This window comes from Marmota marmota, unplaced genomic scaffold, assembly GCF_001458135.2.
Source record: "Marmota marmota marmota unplaced genomic scaffold, marMar, whole genome shotgun sequence".
NCBI classification, from domain to species: Eukaryota; Metazoa; Chordata; class Mammalia; order Rodentia; family Sciuridae; genus Marmota; species Marmota marmota.
This window is the reverse complement of record NW_025999900.1, coordinates 9,654,873-9,676,775: the sequence shown is the minus strand read 5'-3', so window position 1 is coordinate 9,676,775 and position 21,903 is coordinate 9,654,873. Positions and strand designations below refer to the sequence as shown.

General features: G+C 41.2%; 1 protein-coding gene across 3 annotated transcripts in view; it reads left to right on the top strand.

Annotated features, from left to right (window-relative positions):
- Frmd6 (FERM domain containing 6) overlaps positions 1–5,318 on the top strand; it is a 239,802-nt gene extending 234,484 nt beyond the window's left edge. For all 3 annotated transcript variants that reach the window (XM_048798591.1, XM_015490793.2, XM_015490801.2), the window contains 2 exons: positions 1,730–1,821; positions 3,878–5,318. In XM_048798591.1, the coding sequence (XP_048654548.1) occupies positions 1,730–1,821; positions 3,878–4,162 (377 nt within the window). In that variant the 3' untranslated portion in view covers positions 4,163–5,318. The remainder of the gene's footprint in view (positions 1–1,729; positions 1,822–3,877) is intronic.
- Positions 5,319–21,903: the final 16,585 nt, after the last annotated feature.

Genomic DNA, 21,903 nt, shown 5'->3' with positions numbered 1-21,903 from the left:
TTTCAAAGAATATTTAATAACATAAGAAAGATAGGTAAGGAAAATAGTACAAATTATATAAAAGTATGATCTAATTTTTAAAAAATGTTTATATAAAAAAAGAAAATACATAAAAATATTTACCTTTTCTCTGTATGATAGGATTATGGGTGACTTTTTTCCAAATTCTCTACAATGTGAGCATGTAAACATTATTTTTAAAACACTGAGCTAAGGTTGAGTAGGAATGAAGGATACAACTCTGCCCTTCTTTTTTAAGAAGTGTAATGGTATGTCAGAGTTTTGAGCATCTGGCTTGATTCTGACTTTTTTTTTTTTTTTTTTTGTGGTGAGTGTGGGCTTTGGAGAAGAGTATTTGCAGGCATGATAGCCAAGGATACATTTAAATTCACAAGGAACCATACCATGTGCCAGCCCAAGTCAACACATTCCTGTAAGGATTTGTTTAAAGGTTTAGGGCTCTTTACAAGATAAGTGTCTTTCTCAAGAAAGCCTCTACAAAAGCAGTGTGTACCAACCCTTAGAACATGAGCCTCACCTGAGAGTTCTTAAACTGCCCACATGTTTGCCAGGAATGTTTTTACATTTCATGTTTCAGTTGAATTGATTATTGAATCCTCACTGTGCACAAGGCATCTGCTGAGCTCTGAATCATTGAGATATTTCTGAAACCTTAAGGAATAGAATACAAAGAGCCATTTCTATAGGCTACTGGCATTGGTTGAATAAAAATCCCATTTCTTGAGATTCTTTCTTTGTGAGGTTGGGTGTACTTTTCCTAAGCCATTTGGCCTTGTTGGAGGATCTAGGGCTTGACCTACTCATTTTCTTTACCTGTCTCACTGGTGTTCATTTACATCTCCAGTTCTTGTCAGTAATTTTAGCTTCTGAAACTTTTTTTCCCCCTCAGGGTACTTTACTTACATTCCACAGTCATAAAGGGAAATGTCAGCCCTGGGTTTCTGCTTCTGAAAATGTGTCAGATTTTCCCTGAGCACTGAGGTGATTGAGGGCTATGTTGATCTCAAAGACTGGCACAAAATCCTCACTGTGGCCTCCCACCTTGGTCTCTTCCTGGTGGGATCTGTAGCAGGAGATTTGTGCCACAGTGGCCTCATCAGCCAAGAGGAGCTCCTTACCCTTGTCACACATTCACTGTCAGGCATCAAAACCAACACTAGTAAACAGATGCTGTTATCAGCCCCAAGTTGTTAGAGGAGACTAAGACATGGGGAGACTCAGTCATTGGCCAGGATACACAGATACTTCATTATCTGGCCAGGTTTCAGCTCAGACCTGTCTGACTGCAAGACCAATCCCCACACCTAACGACCACTTTTCCAAGTGGAAGCAAACCTAGAAGGCCGCATCCTCTTCCCCAGGGGGTAGACTCAATGTTGGTGATATGTGGAGGAGGGAGAGGCTTCATGAGATTTCACAGAGACCACTTTATACCTGCATCTTTGTCTGTTTCTGTTGTTGTCATAAATAGCTTATTTAGAAGTTTGTTTTAGAAAATTCTAACTCTAAACTTCTTTCTCTATTCTAGCCCCACTTTTATGCGCTACCCTCTTTTCCTGCAAAAGCATATGTGCCACCAAAGAGTCACAGCGAGGGTCCTCAGTAATGATTACTATTGGATTTTTCTTTCCTAGTAGTAGCATGTGTCAGAATAGAGTTATGAATAATCTGAACTATTCATTGTTTTCTTCTCTGTATTTTACCTCAGGGTTGATTGTGAAAGAAATTGGTTCTTCCACATCCAGCTCTTCAGAAACAGTTGTCAAACTTCGTGGCCAGAGTACTGATTCTCTTCCACAGGTATAAAAGGAATTCAAAATTTTAAATTAGCAACTGGAATTTGAGAAAATTTTAATCAGGAACTATTTATATTTACATAAATGAGCAAGAAATTAACCCAAGGAGATGATTCTTTTCAGATACATACGTTCTTGTTTTATTCTGAATTTATTTTCATCCTGTTAGTTCCACTTATTTTTAAGGTGGTTTTATTTTCATAAATTGCATATTTTTAAGATGGTTTTTATTTTCATAAATTGCGTACTCTCTATAGGTGGAAGTCTATGGTCTTCAAGCCTCAGGTTAACTGTGTGTGTGTATGTGCACAGGCATGGTGCATGTGTCTGTGTGGGCAGTAGATTTCAGAAAACCTGAGGGAATAATATTTTTGTTGGGTGTTTTGTGGCAGAAATGTTTCCACACTCTAGTTATTGCATTAAGATTGAATTTTTAAAGTACACTGAACTAGAGCATTTGACAACCTGTGATCACTGTTAAACTATTAAAATGTAAAAAGATATAATAAAAGTACTCTGAAACTTAGGGTTTCAGCATTTGGATTTAATCTGCCTGATACTGCTATTCTCTGAGCACTTGCTCCTCCTCCTATGCCTTTCTTACGCTCTCTGTGTTGTGTATGTATGTATGTGTGCACTTTCTCTTTTCTTTATCTCTTCCTTCTTTTTTTCTTCCTTCCTTCCTTCTTTCTTTCTCTGGCATTTTGAGTCTCTTTATCCCCTGCTTCTTACCCCTTTCTTCTTTTTTTCTCATATTTCCTCTTATTTCCATCAAAGTAGCCATAATATAAAAATGACATTTATTAAATATTTTTCTGAAAATTCCAAGTCATTTTTACTACCCTCTTCTAGCAATGATTAATTGGAGTTCAAACTCAAGTTAGACTGTGTGGTTTGCAGCTTCACCACCCAGTGTTAACTCTTTTGTACAGAAAACTGTCCATGAGGCTCAGCTGAGAATCAGATATCACACCTACACATGTGAACATCACAGATACATGTGTGTGTGCCTGGAGGGCTTGTGGGGATGACCAAATGATCCTTTGTGTAAGATCCTGTTGGAGCCTGGGAAGACTGCATCATCACAGAGATCGTCCTGCACAAGTGGTACCACTCAGATGTGACGGCTTGGTAGCAAAATGTCCTGCAACTTTTACAGCAAGCAAAAGTGATACCTTGTTCTAGCAAGGCTTTCCTTTTTAGTATGGAGCAACAACAGTTAAAGATATGATGCATGGTTTTCTTAATCAGCCCATTAAGTATCTTCCATTCCCATAATTATCTGAACAATTTTTAAACGTATTTATGGGATAATGAGTTCCAAAATCTGCTACCTGCAGTAAAGCATTTGGCAAGACACAATTTCTGAGCATTCAGGAACAGCCTCTCAATCTTGGTACTGGCCTCTCAACCTTTTCAGCACCAAGAACACTCTATACTCTACCCAGGAATTTTGGCTTTTTAAAAACTCCTTCTTTGAATTGTGCTTCTTGATTGATAACTGTTTTGTTTTATTTTGTTTTGTTTTCTATTTCCTATTAAACTGATAACAGACCTCAGCACAAGAGTGTAGTTGTACTGAATTGCCATATCCTGGTGAGAAAAGCAAATAGTATTGTTATCTTTACAGCCTTAGTTTATGATAATTGTTTGATTTCTGAAATGCTGGGGATAGTTGGATTCTGTTGAGTTTGCATTTCTTTGCTTTGGGTTGTTTATCTGTTGATCTTTTAATGGAGAGAATAATAACATTTGTCTTCTATAGCTATTGGGAAAATTAAATGGCTTAATACATGCTAAGTGTTTAAGTCAGACCTGACACATAGCAAGTGCCCAGTAAAAGTCGGCTGCTGTTGGTATCAGTGGTGATGGTGGTAGTAACATGTTTCCCTCACAGAGTCTCAGAGGCCCCAAATCTACTGATTGGAAACCACTTTCTAACATATAAGGATTATTTAGCTTTTTATGTCTTTGCACCATCTCTCTTTGCAGGGCAAACACGCTAACCTTTCATTTAGTCTAGACTCCTAAAGTAATCTCAACCTTCCCTTATTTTTCAGACTATATGTCGAAAACCAAAGACTTCCACCGACAGACATAGCTTGAGCCTTGATGACATCAGACTTTACCAGAAAGACTTCTTGCGAATTGCGGGTCTGTGTCAGGACACTGCTCAGAGCTACACCTTTGGGTGTGGTCATGAACTGGACGAGGAAGGCCTCTACTGCAACAGCTGCTTGGCTCAGCAGTGCGTCAACATCCAAGATGATTTTCCAGTCAAGAGAACCAGCAAATATTTCTCTCTGGATCTTACTCATGATGAAGTTCCAGAGTTTGTGGTGTAAAGGACACCTGTGTGCAGCCAGGTGGGCAGCCTGCTGTTTACCAGCGGCTGTGGAAGTCATGGGTTCTTTACATATTGTGCCATATTTCTTCACCCCAACCATAGCTCTTTCTTTATAATATTTTGATGGAAACAAAAGCCTTGGGACAATTGCACTTTAAGTATTATGCAGAGGTTAAGGAACTACAGAGAATGTACAGCAAGACAAGTGCCCAGAAGTTTATTGATCCTTTGGAAGGAAATGTGCTTTACAGGTTACCAGGCCTTCAGACTGTTGGACTGTGGTGTATTTGTTTATCTGTTGTTTTTTACTTCAGTAAATGTAACATTACAGTTTTTATCACATGAAAGATGTTAGGCTTATATGTTTGCTTGTAAAATTTTTTTTTAAACCTCTCCCTCATAAAGTGCTCATGGTTTAAAGGAGGAGAGGGAGGGTTCTCTCTTCTTGTAATAGAGAGACCATTGCTGCCTCACTGAGGATGTCCCAACGTGAACACTAATGAAGTGGTCACAGTCGCATGGTTCTAGCAAGCCAAAGATATGTCCATAACAGAGGCACCCACACTGATAGTCAAGAAGACGTGAACTAAGCAATAACCAGAAGAGTGTGCACACTGCAATGCCTGTGACTCCTTCACACCTGATAAGTTTCACGTCCTCCTCTGTGCTCTTCCGGAAAGCTCTGGGATTCAGTTGAGTTCCTCCTTGGATTAACAGATGAGTTGTGCTCACAACATAATACATTTTGTGGCATTTACAAAGCTGGTGTCTGTTGAAACAATGGGAATGTCTCAGAAAACATACCTGGTGGTGTTCTGTTTGTTTTCACTTTTCAATTATCAAGAACAAGTGATGGTTATGCTAGTTTCTGCTTAACCAAAATACCCTAACTATATGTATATATTATACATATATAAATACATGGGATTATGTGTGTTTATATGTGTTTAAAGCTTACTAACTCTTCATTTTGGCTTCCATAACTATCTTGCATATATAAACTTCCTTGTTCAGTACTGAGGATACATCACTGAATGAATAGTACCTACAGACAATCAGATGATATATGTAGAGTTAAGAAGACTTTTTCCTCATGTGCCTTTGGCCATGATTCTCAACCCTGACTGCATAATAGAATAATTTGGGAAACTTTTTAAAAAACTAACAATGTCTGGGTCCTAACCCAGACCAATTAAATCAGTCTCACATGGGTGGGACCCAGGTAGAATTTCCTTTTTCTTTAGGTTTTCCAGATGGAGCTAATATGAAACAGGGTTGAAAGCCACTGATCTGGAGGGTGTTTTTTTGTTAATTTTGAAGTAAAGGTGTACAGAAGAAGTTAGTAAACAAGAAAGGGCCATTTTTAAGACAGTGACTGTGTGCTGCTGTTATGATATATAATGAAACCAAGTCAGAAGGATAAACCTATCCACCTTTTGATGTACAATAAAAATGTTGTTGCTTGTGCTTCAGGAGAGAACTTCATAGCACAATGTCTTTCTATAGGATGTTTTTTAATGATTTAGTATTTTACAACATTTGTTTACCATATTTTGATAAACCATTTTTGCTATTTGCCAGGTTTTATTAAAAGAAAACTATATATTATTTTCTAAAGAAAGTCATATTTTTGTACAAAATTATGTTTTCAGGTAACAAAGAAATAGATTTAGGGGGACAATAGAATATAGCAGTGTTACTGTGGATGGGAGTCAGTATTAAAACTCGTGACTGCAAACATGCCCCACCTATGCTGCCCTTCATGCAGGACACAGCAGCAAAAGAGCTCATCCAGTTTGTTTCACCTGACACTTTAAGAGGAAAACAAAAGTCCCGTATAGTCCTATGGTCATGAGATTATTTTGTTTTCATCAAATGCTTTCAAAGAACCAAAGTTTCAGATATCAGAATGTATAAAAGTATCTCAGTCTCTGTATAAAGAATAAAGAATGAAGAGATTGTTTAATGATTTTTATTTACAAGTCATTAAATAATCCACCATATCTTGTAGATGTTTAAAAGTCAAATCCTGGTCAAGTTTGTACTCTGAAGAACCTAGATCATAATGCGGTGCATTTCCTTAGCCCTTAATGTTTCTTGCAGATATTTTTTTTTAAGTATTTAATTGAACAAGTAGCACCTTATACTTTTTTTCCTCTGCTTCAGCTAGAGTCAGACCTTCAGGGTTTTGCCAGCACTGTTGGTGGTTTTGCACACCCTCTTTCTAATTGGATTTGTGAATAGTCTTGTGGGTTTTCAAAAATGAGACATGCTAGGGAACATTTTTGCTTTTCGATCCACTGTTTGCAGCAGAATTATATATGTGTGTGTATATGAAAATCCACCTTGAATAATCTACATTTTTGTATTTGGAAATTGTTTTAAAAAATAAAAATGGAAAAGTATAAAGCTGTTATTTATTCTGCATTTGTTACATATCCATTGCTAGTAAATATACCAGTTTGGTATATACTGCCTCTAGACATCATCTACATTTGTATTTGCAACAATGAGCTTTATATCTACATAAACTGTAAATAATCCTTTCTGTGAAAGGATCATCATATCAGGATGATACCAAAAGTATGTAAAGAAACTGCATTATTTTGTAATTATTTCTTATAGGTGTTTCATGGTAAGATTAGTAGTCAATAAAGTTACTTTTTTGCCTTTAAAATGTCTTTTCTTATTAGAATTTCTCGAGCAAGAAGCATGAAGAAGTGCATGTTTTCTTTCTGTCTTTCTGTCCTATGATGGAACATATTAAAGGACAATCTAAAGGACCCTTGTGATAAAATTCCAAGCAACACAGTCCTGTTAGTGATGATGGTGGTAGCTGTCACCGGGCACCTCCATGGCCAGGCTCTGTTTGGATGTTCTATAACTGCATGTATTAACTCATTTAATCCTCATATTCCCACAAGACAGGTGCTATTTTTATTGTCAAGTTAGAGGGGAGGGAACCAAGGAGACTTTTCACAGTTTCTACCAAACAACGTGTGGAATAGAGCCCTCTGGCCAAACATGGAATCCAAGAAAAACTTTTTAGAGGGATGTTACTCAAGAATTTTGCAGAATAACTGATAAATTTAAGGAAATTGAAGTCAATAGAAGAAAATACCTGTTTAGCCACTCTGCATCTGATGCCACACACATCATGTCAAATCCTCCTTCCCAGGAGTTGTCACCCTCCTCCTCATTTCACAGTGGAGGAAACAGTTAAACTGCCCAAGATCCTACACCTGGTACAGCAGTTTTTCTACCAAAAGCTTTTTCCTTTGTATATACCATGTTATGCGCTGCCCTTAGAGAAAGTCAGATCTGAATAGAGATGACAGACTCACTTTTGGTAGTGTTAATAAGTGAAATTTGTTTACTGATTTGGTGATTTTTTTTTTTTTTTTTTTTTTTTTTGGTTAAGCACCCATTACGTGCCAAGCAGAGAGGAGACTGATAGAGGCATTACTTTGACACACAGAAGCAGTAAGGAGCTGGCAATGAGGAATGGAAGCCTGGAAGATATGGAGGTTTTACTGGAAAGGCCATCCTTGAATGGGGAGTGCTGGCAGGATGGGGTGAGATGTGCACCATTCAGGCAAAGGCTTAGAAGCAAGAGAACAATGGTCATTGGAGGACCTCATGGGACCTCTTGCTTGAGTCATCACTCTAGCCTAGTCACGAAAGGCCCTGGATGCCTAGAGAAGGGCAGTGAGTTGTTTTGTTTTTCCTAGATAGCAAGGAGCCACTGAAGGGAGTTGTAAAAGAAAAAAGAACTGGGCTGGCAATGTAGCTCAGTGACACAGGGCTCGCCTGGCATGCAGGAGGCCCTGGGTTCCATCTCCAGTATCTCAAAAATAAATAAATGAAAAGGAGAAAGATTTGTGTTTGAGGTTTGAGAGAGAATGGGAGCAGTGCTTGTAGAAAGTTGGGAGGGGGCAATGGGAATAGAGATGGCCAGGGTCTAAAATAAGGGTGTGGTGGCAAGGAAGCAGAAGCCAAAAACTGTGATACACAAAGTTGTCCTTTCCTAAAATGCTTAACCAATAGGCAGTTTTCCTGTGCTTGGGAAGACTAGAGTTAGCTACTGCTTTAAATTATGAACTGAATACTCTGTATGAATACTTTGAATGTTAGAAATTGGCACAATGGCCACATCCACTTCAGTCCACAGCCACACTAGAATGACCTAGAAGGCATTAAACAGCAATACTTAGAGCATCGTAGCTCAGAGATTCTGACTGATTTGATCTGGGGTGTTTCTGCAGATGACACATGTACATCAGGGTTGCAGCCTATTGGTCTATATCTGAACCTGAGCATGGCAGGACAGCCAGGCTCTCTGCCTCCAAAATAGTGTGGGACATGTTTGGGTGGGTCTCCAGGCTGTCCAAATACACGCCATTTTGTGAGAATGGCATTGTTTTATCAATCAAGCTGTCAGAGAGTGAAACAAAAAAGTTCAAGTGAGGCACTGAACTCACCATTTCAGAAAATCTCAACACCCCCACATTCTAGAGAAGAGGGTGTTACATGCATATGACTATTGGACTAAATATGAGGGAGGAGGCTATGTAAATAGAATAAAATATTTTAAAATCTCCCTGTCATTGTTTTATTTGCCTCATCATTTCTCAGATGTTTTGTACAAGTTGATCCCCACACAGAGGTATAATGAAAATAAGCTAAATCCAAACAGCCCTTTGATTCCGAACACTTGCATTTAGAGCTTAATGGAAGAGCCTGACCTCTGGAAAGTCCTGCTCAAATGCACTGAGCCATTGTAGGTGACGAAGTAATATACTCTCAAGAGATGAATTGAAGTCTATAAACATGGCACAGCTATAATTAACTAATTTGGTACTTAGGGTGGGTGTTTACCCATCTGGTGTCAACTTTAGTCAGCTGAGGTCTCCTCAATTTATTATTGTCATTACTTAAAGAGATGGATTTCCTAAGAACAAACAGTTCCCAACTTAGGGAGGAATTATGTTCCAAGTTTGCTTCTAAATTGGTTGTTTGACATTTAGAACACACATCTTCAAATTCCCTAAGTAGCCCACAAATGCCTATTTAACCCAGAGATATTATTAGAGCTAATTTTTTTCCTGTGCATTAGTAACCTATCTGTCAAAGAAAAGGCCCATGATATAAATGAGGTAGGTGGAGTAACCCAACAACCAGGTACAAGTATATCGGTAGCTCAATCTTCAGGTTTTACTTCTCATAGTTTCTCCATGCCAAACTATAATAAAAGTAGAGAAAGCATCAGGTGGGCCATGCCACAATGAAGTAGCCCCAAGCCAGCGTCCTCAACAACAAGGATTGCTTCTGCTGCTTCTCATCCACACCCCAGACCCCAGTCCACAGCTGCTCAAGGCTGCTGTGCCATCGTCAGAAAGTCAGCTAGATAAGACCTTCAACTTCTGATCCACAGTGGTGGGAGGAAGAGAGTAGTTCCAGCTTTAAGAAACGGAAGCTCCAGAATATTCTTAAACCTTTATCCCTGAACTGCACAGTAAGAGTAAGATACTGCAGAGGGAAGTCAAGGACCCCAATTGGAACCTTAAAATGCAATAATATGAACATGTAAGACCCTAATGTCCACTGGAGGATTTGAAAAAAAGCCTAAATAAATCAATAGACCATGTTCCTCAAAAGAAAGACACAATTGTGTAAATGTCAAATTTTCCGATCAGTTCCAACTAAAATTCCAAGTGAACTATTTCAGCCATGATGAAGCAATAAGGACTAGCTTTATCATCCAACCTTAAATAACTTTAAAAAACAAAACAAAGAAAATATGTATAAAAATGTTTTTAACACAGGCTCTGGTTAGCCTCTTCTGCCCAGTGGGACTGTGAAATTTGCTCTTCCACAATAGGGTTCTGCATGGCTGGTATAGGATTGGGTGGGATTTTCAGAATCTTCTGGAAGCCTCAGTTTAGCTCCTCCCCAGCCATCTTCCTAGTACCTCTCTTTCCTGGGCAAGGGCTCCTGTCAAAAGTGGCCCCTACTCAGTTGTGGACTATAAATGGTCCTCAGTTCTTCCTCATGCTCTCATTATCTTCGACTTCCACTTCCTCCCCACTGAACTGGGATCGTACTGGGTTTCCTGAAGGCACATGGGCTCCAGCCAGGAGAGGCTCCTCTGCCAGCTGCCGGCTGGTCTACCCGTCACTGCCGCAGCCTACGTAGTTGTCATACACATAGTGCTTGCTTTGGGTGTGCATTCTGGGTTTCATTCCTCATCCCAGCTTCTACTGAAAATCATTGTTATTGCTGTTATTACCAGAGCAGTCGACTCAGCCCCTGCCTGTCCCTCTGGCTGGGAATTGGAAAGGTCCTGGAGCCCAGCTGCCTCCTCTTTCACCTGGTCCTGCAGTCTGAGATCCCCAAAGCCCCAGTGCTCTGCCCTCTTTCCTCTGTCTCTCAGGTGTCCCCTCTACTTCACCAGAGTGAGATGGCAGGGAGGAAGAACAGGAGAACCTAGGCCCTCTCCTATGCTTGGGTGCTTGGCATCTCTCATCACTTAGGAGTTCCCTGTTTTCTCAGCCAACCTTTCCATCCAGTGGCTTGATCCCAGCAGTCCACCGATTTTCTTGATGTACCTCATTTAGGCCTTCTCTCTCTCTTTTTTTTTAACCACATTTTTAATGCCCAGGCAGAGATCAGGATTATGCTTGTATTTTCCCTCTGCCTTGTAGCCAGGTTCACCAGGACTTTTCATTCATCATGAACCAAACCATGTTTTCTGAATGCACTGAGGAAACGTCTATCCTCCTATCTTGAACTTTGCTGAGTCCTGCTCACTTCTTCTCTTTAGGTGCTGAATAAAGCATTCATGCAGTGTCACTCCAGAGGACCCACAGTGATGCTCTTTGACACTGTGAACAATGGTCACTGTCTGCTGGGCAAACAATTCTGCAGGGCTACACTGAAATTGAGAGCTGACTATGTGGCTGGAAAATGGAATGAAATTCCCTTTCCTTTTTAATGCTGTGAACTAGGTCCTGACAAAGCTTATGTTCCTGAGCCAATAAGCCACTGGATGGTGGGAGGCCCTCATCAAGAGAGCACCCAGGCATTGACTTGGCCCTCTCTAGAAACAGGAGATGAACACTTTCCTGTGGAAAAGTCTCCTTTGGATCACAACAATTTGGAAGTTTCCACCAAAAATTTGAAGGAAGTTAGTTTGCACAAACTCAGCAATTTCATTTCTAGGTTGTTACCCTTTAGAAATAAATACCTATTTTTAAAAGAGATTTAACAGTATTTATTTGAACAGAGAAACATGTTGTATGATCTAATTGTCAAGTTAAATCGGCACAATCTTATTGTGACATAATATGCAGCAGTTAAAAATAATAAACAGTTTAGATGTACAAATGTTAACTGTTGTTGGCCTGTGTACAAAAAGAAAAAATGAAATGATGTACACTAGTATAGTGGGAAAGCACATGATTACATATGTGTGTTTAAATGTAAGTGCATGAGAAAGGACCTTGAAGGAGATCTAACTAAAGTATGGCTAACTCTGAAAAGCAGAGTGACTGAAGAGATGGGAGGAAAAAGATGGAACAATGTCCCAGTGGCTTATGGCTCAGGAATACAAGCTTTGTTGGCATTTGGTCCATAGCAAGGAAAAGGAGCAGAGATTGTATTCCAACTTCCAGCACATTGTGCAGTCAGCTCAGTCTTTTTTTTTTTTAAATTTTCTTTTATATTACATATCTTCTCAGGAAACTAATTTCAAAAAATGCAGAGAATAAAAACTTTTTTAGAAGAAAAAAACTATGATTAATATTTTCAGAGACAAACTATTACACTCAGAAAATTAGAACAGACTGATATGCAGACAAAGGAATAAAGATAGAATTGTAAGAGCTCTTCAAAAATGATAATAAAAATGAAAAAATGTGATAAACAAAATAAATATTTCAAAAGAAGAGGTGGAAGATAAAGGGAATCTCTTTGAAAGCAGAACAAGGAGACAAAGAGAAGGACAACAGAAAGAACAAGAAAATGAGAGAATCGCAACACCCAATGGTAGGTATTAACAGACATATCCATAAGATAGACAGCTTCTATACATGGGTAACATGGAGGGGAAATCGTATAGGAAAATTTCTCAGAATTGAAAGACATGCATTTCCAAATTGGAAAAAAACTGCAAAGAATACCCAGAAAAGTGAGTATCATAAAGACCAACCTGGAATGCATCCTCATGCAACTTGGAAAACATCCTAAAATTTCTGGGAAGAATGTGGGGGAAATTTGATAATGCACACATAGAACAACTAAGCAAAAAGAACGTGACTAACTCTGAGAACAAAATGTTGAAAGAAGACATATCATCATGGTACACCACATGGCTCAGCAATTAATCTTTGCACAATCCTTATGTAAACACAACATCAATTTAACAAAAAATATGGCATAAGTATTCGAAGGGAAGAAAATTCTACGTGGAGGGGGAAGAGGGGGGAAGATATGTCAAGGTGCTATTTTCTCATTTTTCACACTATGCAGTTGATAATGTCCCACATTGAAAAAAACAATTTGTAAATGTTCTAAGACCTGCACTTAGACACATGGAGGTAAATATTTCTCTTTTAAAACAACTTCAAATGTTGAAAGCATGGGTGGTGGGGAAGGAAGAGAAGCTGCTCTTTTTTGTTAGACTTTGTAGTTCCTTGACATTTAAATCATATGAATATACTACTTTGATAAAAGTAAAAAAAAAATTAAAAAATTATTTCAGTAGCCCTGTATGGTGTTAATAACACAAGTTTCCTTAGAGCCATTAGGTGAAAACGAAAATGGAAATGAATAGGGGTGGTAGTCGTTCAGTGTCTGCTGTGGGAAGTGGACTGTTGGGTTTGCCTGGAGTGAACAAAGCACGTGGTGCCCAGCCCAGGAGGAGCAGCCCAGGAGGCAGGCTCTTCCCGGCATGCGGGTCTTCTGGGAGGTGTTGGGATATTAACAAAAAGGGCCTTGGGAGCCACATGGAAGATGTTTGTAGTGAAGATGCCAGAAGGTGAGATGGATCACCTTCTCCATGCACACTGAGAAGGGTGGCATGGATGCCCAGTGAGAGCGATCTGGCTCCAGTTTCCTTGGAGCCAGCAGCCAGCAGATGGGCGTCTGGTAACCCAAAGCCCTTGTTGAAAGGGCCCAAGTCAGTTGCTCCACCTAGCACTGGGGCTAAGGCTGACTCGGGTTTCAGCCACAGGCCTCTGGGGGCTCATGACAAAAAGTGGGGCTGAAAGAAGCTGGAACCTGAGACCTGGTATTCAGAGGGAGGGGCTGGAGACACAGAGGTGGGGATCTGTCTTGCCCCTAGATCAAGGGTTCACAAACTTAAAGGATTTTCAGAATCTCTAAAGGAGGTTTTCAATGTATAGATTTATTTCCAGGCCTCCTGCTGATCAGAGCCAGGTGGGGCCCCTGGTTCTGATGCACCCATACATCCTTCTGACCACCCTTGGAAACGGCTGTGTCTGTTGTAGACAGTTCTTGCCCTTACTGTCTCTATCTGAGCCCTTACTTTCCTAGAATTTCAGTTGCTTTCCAAATGCCAGGGATCTAAGAGAACATTGTTTAAAAATATGCCTTTTACTAGGGACTTGATATCATGTCTATCACAAATTCACTCTATAGGAGAAGCAGGTGTTCTGGAAAGGGTAGGGACAAAGCTCTCCTGTAGATTGTTGTCAGTTTTCATTCCCATCATCCATCTTCCATGAGAACCTCTGAAAGGTGATTAAGAGATTTACAAATAGTTCTTTCTCCTCGAAAGTCTCAAAAGGGTGTGGTGAAGGTCAGGTCATCAGTGGTGGGCAGGCTGCTGGACTTTTGCTCAGCCCCAAGAGGCAGAACCCCAAATGAGGACATCCAAATGGGCTGACTTCAGCTGTAGAAGACAAGAGCTCAACTTTAGGAACCTAATTTCCTTTCCCACTTGGCACTGGGATAGTGGAAGGAAGATGCTGGAGAGCTATGAGAAGCTTTTCTCCCTAAAGATGAATGGAAGGTTGCAGCTGAAACATTTTATCTGAGTCACTGTGCTGATACTGTATTCAGCTGCCTGGGAACCGCACAGCTGGTTTCCCAGGTAGGTTTAGGTATTCACTAAAGATCAAGACCATCCTAATCCAAAATCCAAAATAGATTTTTTTTATAATGAAGAAAATACATGATAAACAGATATTCAGAGATAATAGAGCTTTATCGTTAAGAATTGTACCAGGTTGTAAACTGGGCAGAGCTCATGCCTCCCTTGTTCATAGCATCACCCTCATGACCGAGGACAGCGCCTGACATAGAAAGAGTGCCCAATAAATGTTGGATTAAGCAATGGGTGAAAGTTCTATAGCAGTCTCAGTAGAAACCAAAAATAAGTTCTCTCTACCTGGGACACTCTTCCTGGTACTTCTCTTCATTCTAATCTTAGCTGCATGACCACCCTTCAGAAAGTTCTCCCCCACCCCCACTTCTGAAACTGCCCTCTCCATTGCATCTCTACTACAACCCCATTCACCTGCCACAATCTCCAACTCTTTCACTTACCTATTTTATTTCTTATTTTTTGATTGCCTGCTGTGAAGGCACATGGAAGCCAGAACCTTCTCCATCTTGTTAGTTCCCCCCAGTCCCTAGCATCTAGAATAGGCCCCAGGTACAGCAGGAGTTCCAGGCCTTGGGTTGAAGGAAGACAGTAACACTAGATTATAAGAAGAGAGAAAACTTTTCTCAATTCTGAAATGTATTTTAAGTGGTTCTGAATGAATATGGTCTTATGGTGGATTTTGCATATTTACTATCATCTTTCCCTCTTAACTCTCCCCCCCAAAACTGGTAGAGTGGGGTGTTCATGTAATAGATTGTGTCTCAGCACCAAGGAAGGACAACCAATGGGGAGTATCTTGAGCAGTGAGCTTAGCAGCCTCTAAATCCAGGATGATTTTACTAAGTAATGAGGAGGATGGAAACATATCAAAGGGAATAAAATAAGGAAACCAATGCTCAGAAATGATTAGAAGGAACTTGAAGCATTAAACGCATCCAGAGTAGGCAGGGCCAGCTTGCAAAGTCTTGGCTTGGAGACTGCCCCAGTTTGGAGCCACTGCTTACAAAATTGTTCAGAGTGCTCCTGCACCACCCAGAACCATCAGAACCACTCAAAGATTTGGCATGAATGCAGATTCTTGGACTCAACCCCTATGCTTTGAATGGGCCTCCACGGGCAGGGCAGGTAATCTCCTTTTCTAATAAGGGTCTCCCAACACACACACACACACACACACACACACACACACACACACACCACCTCATGACTATTAAACAAGTGGTTCTCAGACATGACAGGTGGAAATGGGAGATTTCCCTTGGGACCTAACCTGACTCCAGACAGCTTCTGGAGTGTCTGCCCCGTGTCTATTACAAAGGCAAAGGGAATCCCACAAGCCACTGCTGGACACTGGAGGAGCTGGATGAGTCTGAGTGAGCCCTCATTCCCACTCCAGGCTGCCCTGCATGTGGGGCCTGGGAGAAACCAGGTCTGAGCTCTTCTTTGGAAGATCTACTGCCTCTTCCTAACTGCAGCCTGACCTCTGGTGGTCAGAAGAGGTTTGATGGGAGAGACCCAGAGTGGCCTTGTGTGGTTCCAGGGGAAACTCGGAAACTCTTAGAAACTTAGATACCCTAGAAACTCTGCCTGTACTCTACTCAGAGATGTTCTCCCCCAGAGAGGGAGTAACTGAGGAGGTGCTCATGCGCATTTCATAGATTCTCCAAACTCCTTGCTCCGCCTCTGTTGCTCACTCATTTCCTTGGCTCCCCTTCACCTGGACATCTGCAGGTGGCATTTTAACTTTAGTTCTGCATTTCTTCCAAGGGAGCAGAAGAGAGAAAAAAGAACAAGGAGTGACTGGGCCTTTTTCATAAAACATTAATATTTTTCAGGGTTGTGTGTTTTCTTGAGGGAGGAGAGTGGCCACAGTGACAAACTGGCAACCCAACCCACCTATGGAAGAGGTGTGTGTGGCTTCCATTATTCATGTGAATGTCTTTCTTCTCATTGGCCTTGATCACACTCTGGCACTCACCTGGCTGGAGGACCTGAAACCACCAAGGATGGAGCCAGCTGGCTGCACTGCCGCCACAGCCCCGTCCCTGTCCCACTGGGTCCTAGTGTGGCCAACCTTGCATCCAGATCCATAACCTGCTCAACTTGCATGAAAAAGTTCATAAAAACATTTGTTTTAGGGGCTCGAATTGTGGCTCAGTGGTAGTGCACTTGCCTGGCATGTGTGAGGCACTGGGTTCAATTCTCAGCACCACCTATAAATAAATAAATGAAATAAAGGTCCATCAACAGCTAAAAAAATTATTTAAAAAAAACATTTAATTTAAAGAAGTTTTTTAGGATTTGATAGCCGGTACACCTGGATCACCTGAATTTCATGATAAATAGTTGAGAACTTTTGCATTTCTAGAATTGAAATACAAAGTCCAATTCAAGGAATTATTATTCTTTTGACCACTGATCAGTAAGGTAAGAAAGGTGAGTATAATGATGGTGGTAAGGCAGAGACATCACATGTGGAGGAATGGAGTAGCACATAGCCTCAGCCTGAGAGTGCAGTCAAGTGAACTGTGTGGAGTTCATGTATTTCACCATTTAACATGCTCTACAGGACACCCTCTATAAGACATCTGTTGAATTGGATGCTAGGAAGACAAAAAAAAAACACACGTAATTTTTTTAGTAAGATTTGTCTTACGGAAGCAGTGGAAAGAGCGCAAAAATTATCAATCATGAACTTCTGTGGCATATTTAGCTCTTTGAATTGCTGCATTATTAGTATCATTGTTGATCTCATTCATAGAACCCATAGACTCTTATTTGTTTCTCAGAATAATTCTATGTAGGGGTCCTACTGTAATTCTCATTTTGTAAATGAAGAAACTTGAGTCTTGAGAAAGATCAGATAAGTTTGCCCAAAGCCAAATAGCTAATAGATGGTGGAACTGGTGCTGAAATCCAGATCAGCTTGGCTTCAGCACCCACACTGATATCCACTAGGCAGTAAGGACCTCCAAAGTCTTTGACATGGTTTAGATATGAAGTGTCCTCCAAAAGCTCATGTGCAAGACAACGCAAGAATGTTCAGAGGTTAATCGCTTCTCGGCCTTTTGGCTAAGATCAAGTGAAGAATGTTCAGAGGTGAAATTATTAGGTTATAAGGTGGAGCATGGTCAGTGTGCTAATACACTGATAGAAATTAACTGGGAGGTAACTGTAGGCAGGTAGGGTGTGGCTGGGGGAGGTGGGTCACTAGGGAAGTACCCTTGGGGTTTATATTTTGCCCCTGGTGAGTAGAGCAAGCTCTCTGCCAGCTATTTGCCATGGCCTAAGCTTCTTTCCTCTGCCCCTCTTTTCTGCCATGTTCTGCCTTATCTTAGACCCAGAGCTACGGAGTGGGCTGGCCGTGGGCTGAACCTCTAAAACTATGAGCCCAAAATAAGCCTTTCCTCCTCTACATTGTTCTTGTCAGGTCTTTTGGTCATAGTGACAAAAATAAAAAAACTTATCTAATACAGACTTCCACTTCTACTCTTGTTTTTGCTGCTCTCAGGCTTAGCATCAACTTCTCACCCTCTCACTTGAAGAGCTGTCTCTACCCACTTACCTGTCCTGACGTTCTTTCCTCCAATCTCAGAAGATACAGTACACTTCCTCCTGTCAAACCTCATTCACCACCACACCTCTCCTCCTGCCCTCCGAGAACTGCAGCCCCTATTTCATTCCTCTTGGACCTTCAAGTCATCACCCTTGTTTCTTCCCTGCCGGTTCATAAATATGCCCAAATCACTCCTTTTCTAAACAAGCGTGCAAAACAAACAGCAACAACAACAAAAAAATAAAAGCCTCTTTGCCCTGTACCCAGCTCAACTCTGCCCCACCAACCCCATCCATCACCCACCTCCCTCCACCCCTTTTCCTCCAGAACCTCCCAAATGGTAATTTCTCCTCACCTTTTCCACTTTCTCAGCTTCATTTATAATTCCTTTCACTACATTCTGATTTCTGAAACTTCCTCATCACCAAATACCATAGAGGTTTCAGTCTTCATCTTGCTGGGTCTCTGCTGTATTTGAAACCATGGAATCCTTCTTCACTGAAGGTCTCTGATCTTCTGGTAATGGCATCTCCCCTGGTTCTCTTTATACTTGGAAGGCCATTCCTCTTTGTCCTTATGGACTTCTTTTTTGCTGCTTACCTATTATTATTATTATTATTATTATTATTATTATTTTAGTTGTAGTTGGAAACAATACCTTATTTTATTCATTTATTTTTAAGTGGTGCTGAGGATCGAACCCAGTGCCTAGCATGTGCTAGGTGAGTGCTCTATCACTGAGCTACAACCCCAGCCCTCTTTGGCTACTTATCTTTTAGATGTTATGTTCTCAGAGTTCCCTCCTTACCCATTACTTCTTCCTCTTAGCTTCCTTCCAGGACAATCTTATCCACTCTCCTGGTTTGAACTACACCTACCTGTTGCGTTCTCCCAAATCAGTATCTGCAGTCTACATCTCCCTCAAGCTCCTGCTGCCGGCTGGTCATCTCTACCTGGATGTCCTCTGAGCACAGCAGACTCAACTGCACAAAACCAAATTTCATCACTCCTTTCTAAACCAGCACTTCCTGAGTGTCTGTTTCAGGTGATGATGTCACCATCTAAGCTAGAAACTTAAGAAATCACTCTTGATACCTGACATTCAATTGTCTGATAGGGTCCTCTTGGTGGATCTTCTAGATGCCTCTCTCTCAGTTTTGTTATTGTTGCTGGTGGTGGTTCCCCCGCCCTCCAATATCCTAGTCCTGGCACAATTGTCTCATTCCTGAATCCTGCAATAGCGTCCTAACCAGGCTTAGCATGGACAGGAATATCTTTCCTAAATCTCTTCTCCACCTAAGGGCAGAGCAATCTATATAAAATATGAACTATCTTCATCAAACTCTCAGTGGGTATCTGTCATTTAGAGTCAGAGCTCCAGTTCTTTTGTGAGATGCACAAGGATCTTTCCACTGCCTATGATAGGAGCATCTTCTTCAATGACTCTGCATTGCCCTGTCTATAGGACAGAACAGTCTGTGGTCACTTGCATTCTGCAGTTCCTCGTTTCTACCCCTCAGGTGTGGCTCTCCAAGGAGAAGTTCTTTTTGCACCCTAGCCCCACTCCTCACCCACCCAGTTAGCTTCTATCATGCATTCCTTAAAAACCACTTCTTACCAACCCTCCTCTCCCCCTCAAGTTTCTGTTCCCACGATTTGCCTTGTGTCAGTGCCACATTTCATCAAGTTTTCATGGGAATGTGATAATGCCTGTTTTGAGTGCAGGACTTCTAATTACCTTAAGTGATCCAAACATTCTCTTGCTTGCTAAGTGAGATTCGTGAGCTATCAAGGAAGTATTACGAATACTTGGGGTGCCATAAGCTGCCTTTCAAAAGCTATTTAGATTCTAAAATGAGAAGGAAAGACGTGGAAAGAAAATGAGTGCCCCCTCACTAGAGGGCTACATGAAGGCATGGCTCTGAGGACTGCCAGGATCACTTTAGCCCAGGCCTGAGAATAAATGAGAAGGGGTAGAAATTGAAATCCACACCCATTTCCTAACACATAACCACAACCGTCAATGCTGTCTGAAGTGGACATGCAGCAGCAGGGAACATGGGGGAGATTTAATAGCCATGCCACTGAGGTTATAGGAAAAAGATAAGGAATGCATTCACATCTTTATGGGACAAGAGGAATGAAAGAATTTTAAAGCCTAGGCAGGACTCAGTTCCCCGACCAAGGGCAGGACTACTAGTATATATCCCACTTTACAGTTAGGAGGTCTGACTCTAGACACAGAACCAAGGGTAGCACCAAGGCACGCAAGTCCTGAAGCTTCCAAGCAGCCCTACAGGGTCTCCCTTCCCTCCATCCGTCAGTTGTCATCCATAGCAGAATCTCCTTTTGTGTCCTTTGGTTTATCCTCGCCATTTTACGAATGGGGGAGGCGACTTTTTAAAAATAAATACATTTTCATTTGATTTAAAACATGCTGTGTCTCAAGTTTCCCTGCTTCACTAGCTTTTGCCTTCTGAAAGAAGAGAGTCGTGTGCCATCTTGTGGCCGAGGGCCGCCATAACAACGGTTTTGTACCCACCATCCTGCCTGGGTTCCTAGGAGCAAAGCTCTGGAAGGGGATCTGGTTGGGGCAAGGGCAGTCAGAGGACGCACAGTAGAGAGACGGATGTCACTGGGAGCCGAACTGGCCAGTAGTAATATTGCAGCAGGGTCCAAAGGGACTTTTTCTGGTCTCTCCACTGCTATGAATTCATCTTTAGCTGCCATTTCCCCCCTAGGTAATAAGTGGATTTTGATTGCTAGTGGCCTAAAATTAACAACCTTGCACTGTGGCAAGAACACCAGACTGAGAGCTAAGACACCTGGCACCTAATTTCCCCTGCACCACAGCTACCCAGCTGATTTAGCAATAGAGGATAATAGAAAAGGCACTGATCTGGGGCCAGGAGGTTCCAATTCTGGCATGATCACAATCTGGTGTGTTACTTTAGGAAACTGTTCTGCTGAGCGCCATCCCGCTCTCAGTTTCTTCTTCATAGCTGCCCTTCAGGATAGTGTCCTACAAGTGGGGAAACCGAGGCTCAGCGAGACCTCGGGAGCTGTCCAAGGTCCCACAGAGCCAGTAACGACTCAGGCGGGACTTGATCCAAAGTCTGAAACTCAAGTTTATAGATCTATTTAAATTTGTTTTCTGTTTTGTAATTTTTTTATCATGTGAATTAATACGTTGTGGGGATCAGACCTAGGCCAGGTGACTTGGGTTTTTTGTGTCTCTTGGTGATAGGACAAGCCCAAATTCTGTGAGTGCTCAACAAAGCTGCAGACACGGTTGCCTATTAATTCCCCGTGTGCTCTCACTGCCCCCACCCCCCATCTAACATTGTTTGTAAAGGCATTTAAGAGATCCAACTCTTGAGCTTCAAAAACCATGTGCTTTGATTTCTGAAGATAAAAGGTACAACCTAGAGAGAGAACACTGTCATTCTGCTGAGGGATTAATAGGAAAATTAAATCCTTTATAGGGAAGACAAGATGTTGTGTGCCTCTGATGTTGCTAGCACTGCTCCCAGGACTGTGCCCAAAGGACGAGGTGCATGTTTTATCATCTCCAATTTCCCCACTGAGAGAACTCAGGCACAGAGAGGTCCAAAAACTGGTTTGAGATCATGCAATCATGACTTCCACACAGGCCTTTTTCTTAAATAACTTTATTGAAGTATTATTGGCATTCAATAGACTGCATGTGTTTAAAGTACAAAATTGGATAAGTTTTGGTTGTATAAACCTGTGAAGCCATCGCCACACCCAAGATAATGAACATATCCATTATCCCATCACTTTCCTCATTTCCCTCAGAAATCCCTGCACTACCATCCCCAGCCAACCATCCATCTGCTCTGTCACTGTAGTTTTCATTTTATACAATTTTATACAAATGGAAACATACGGTATGCCCTCTTTTTTGTCTGGCTCTGTTCATTCAGCATAGTTATTTCAAGATTCATTCATGTTGAATCCATATGCACATATTATATATATATATATATATATATATATATATATATATATATATTATGTATATTATATATAT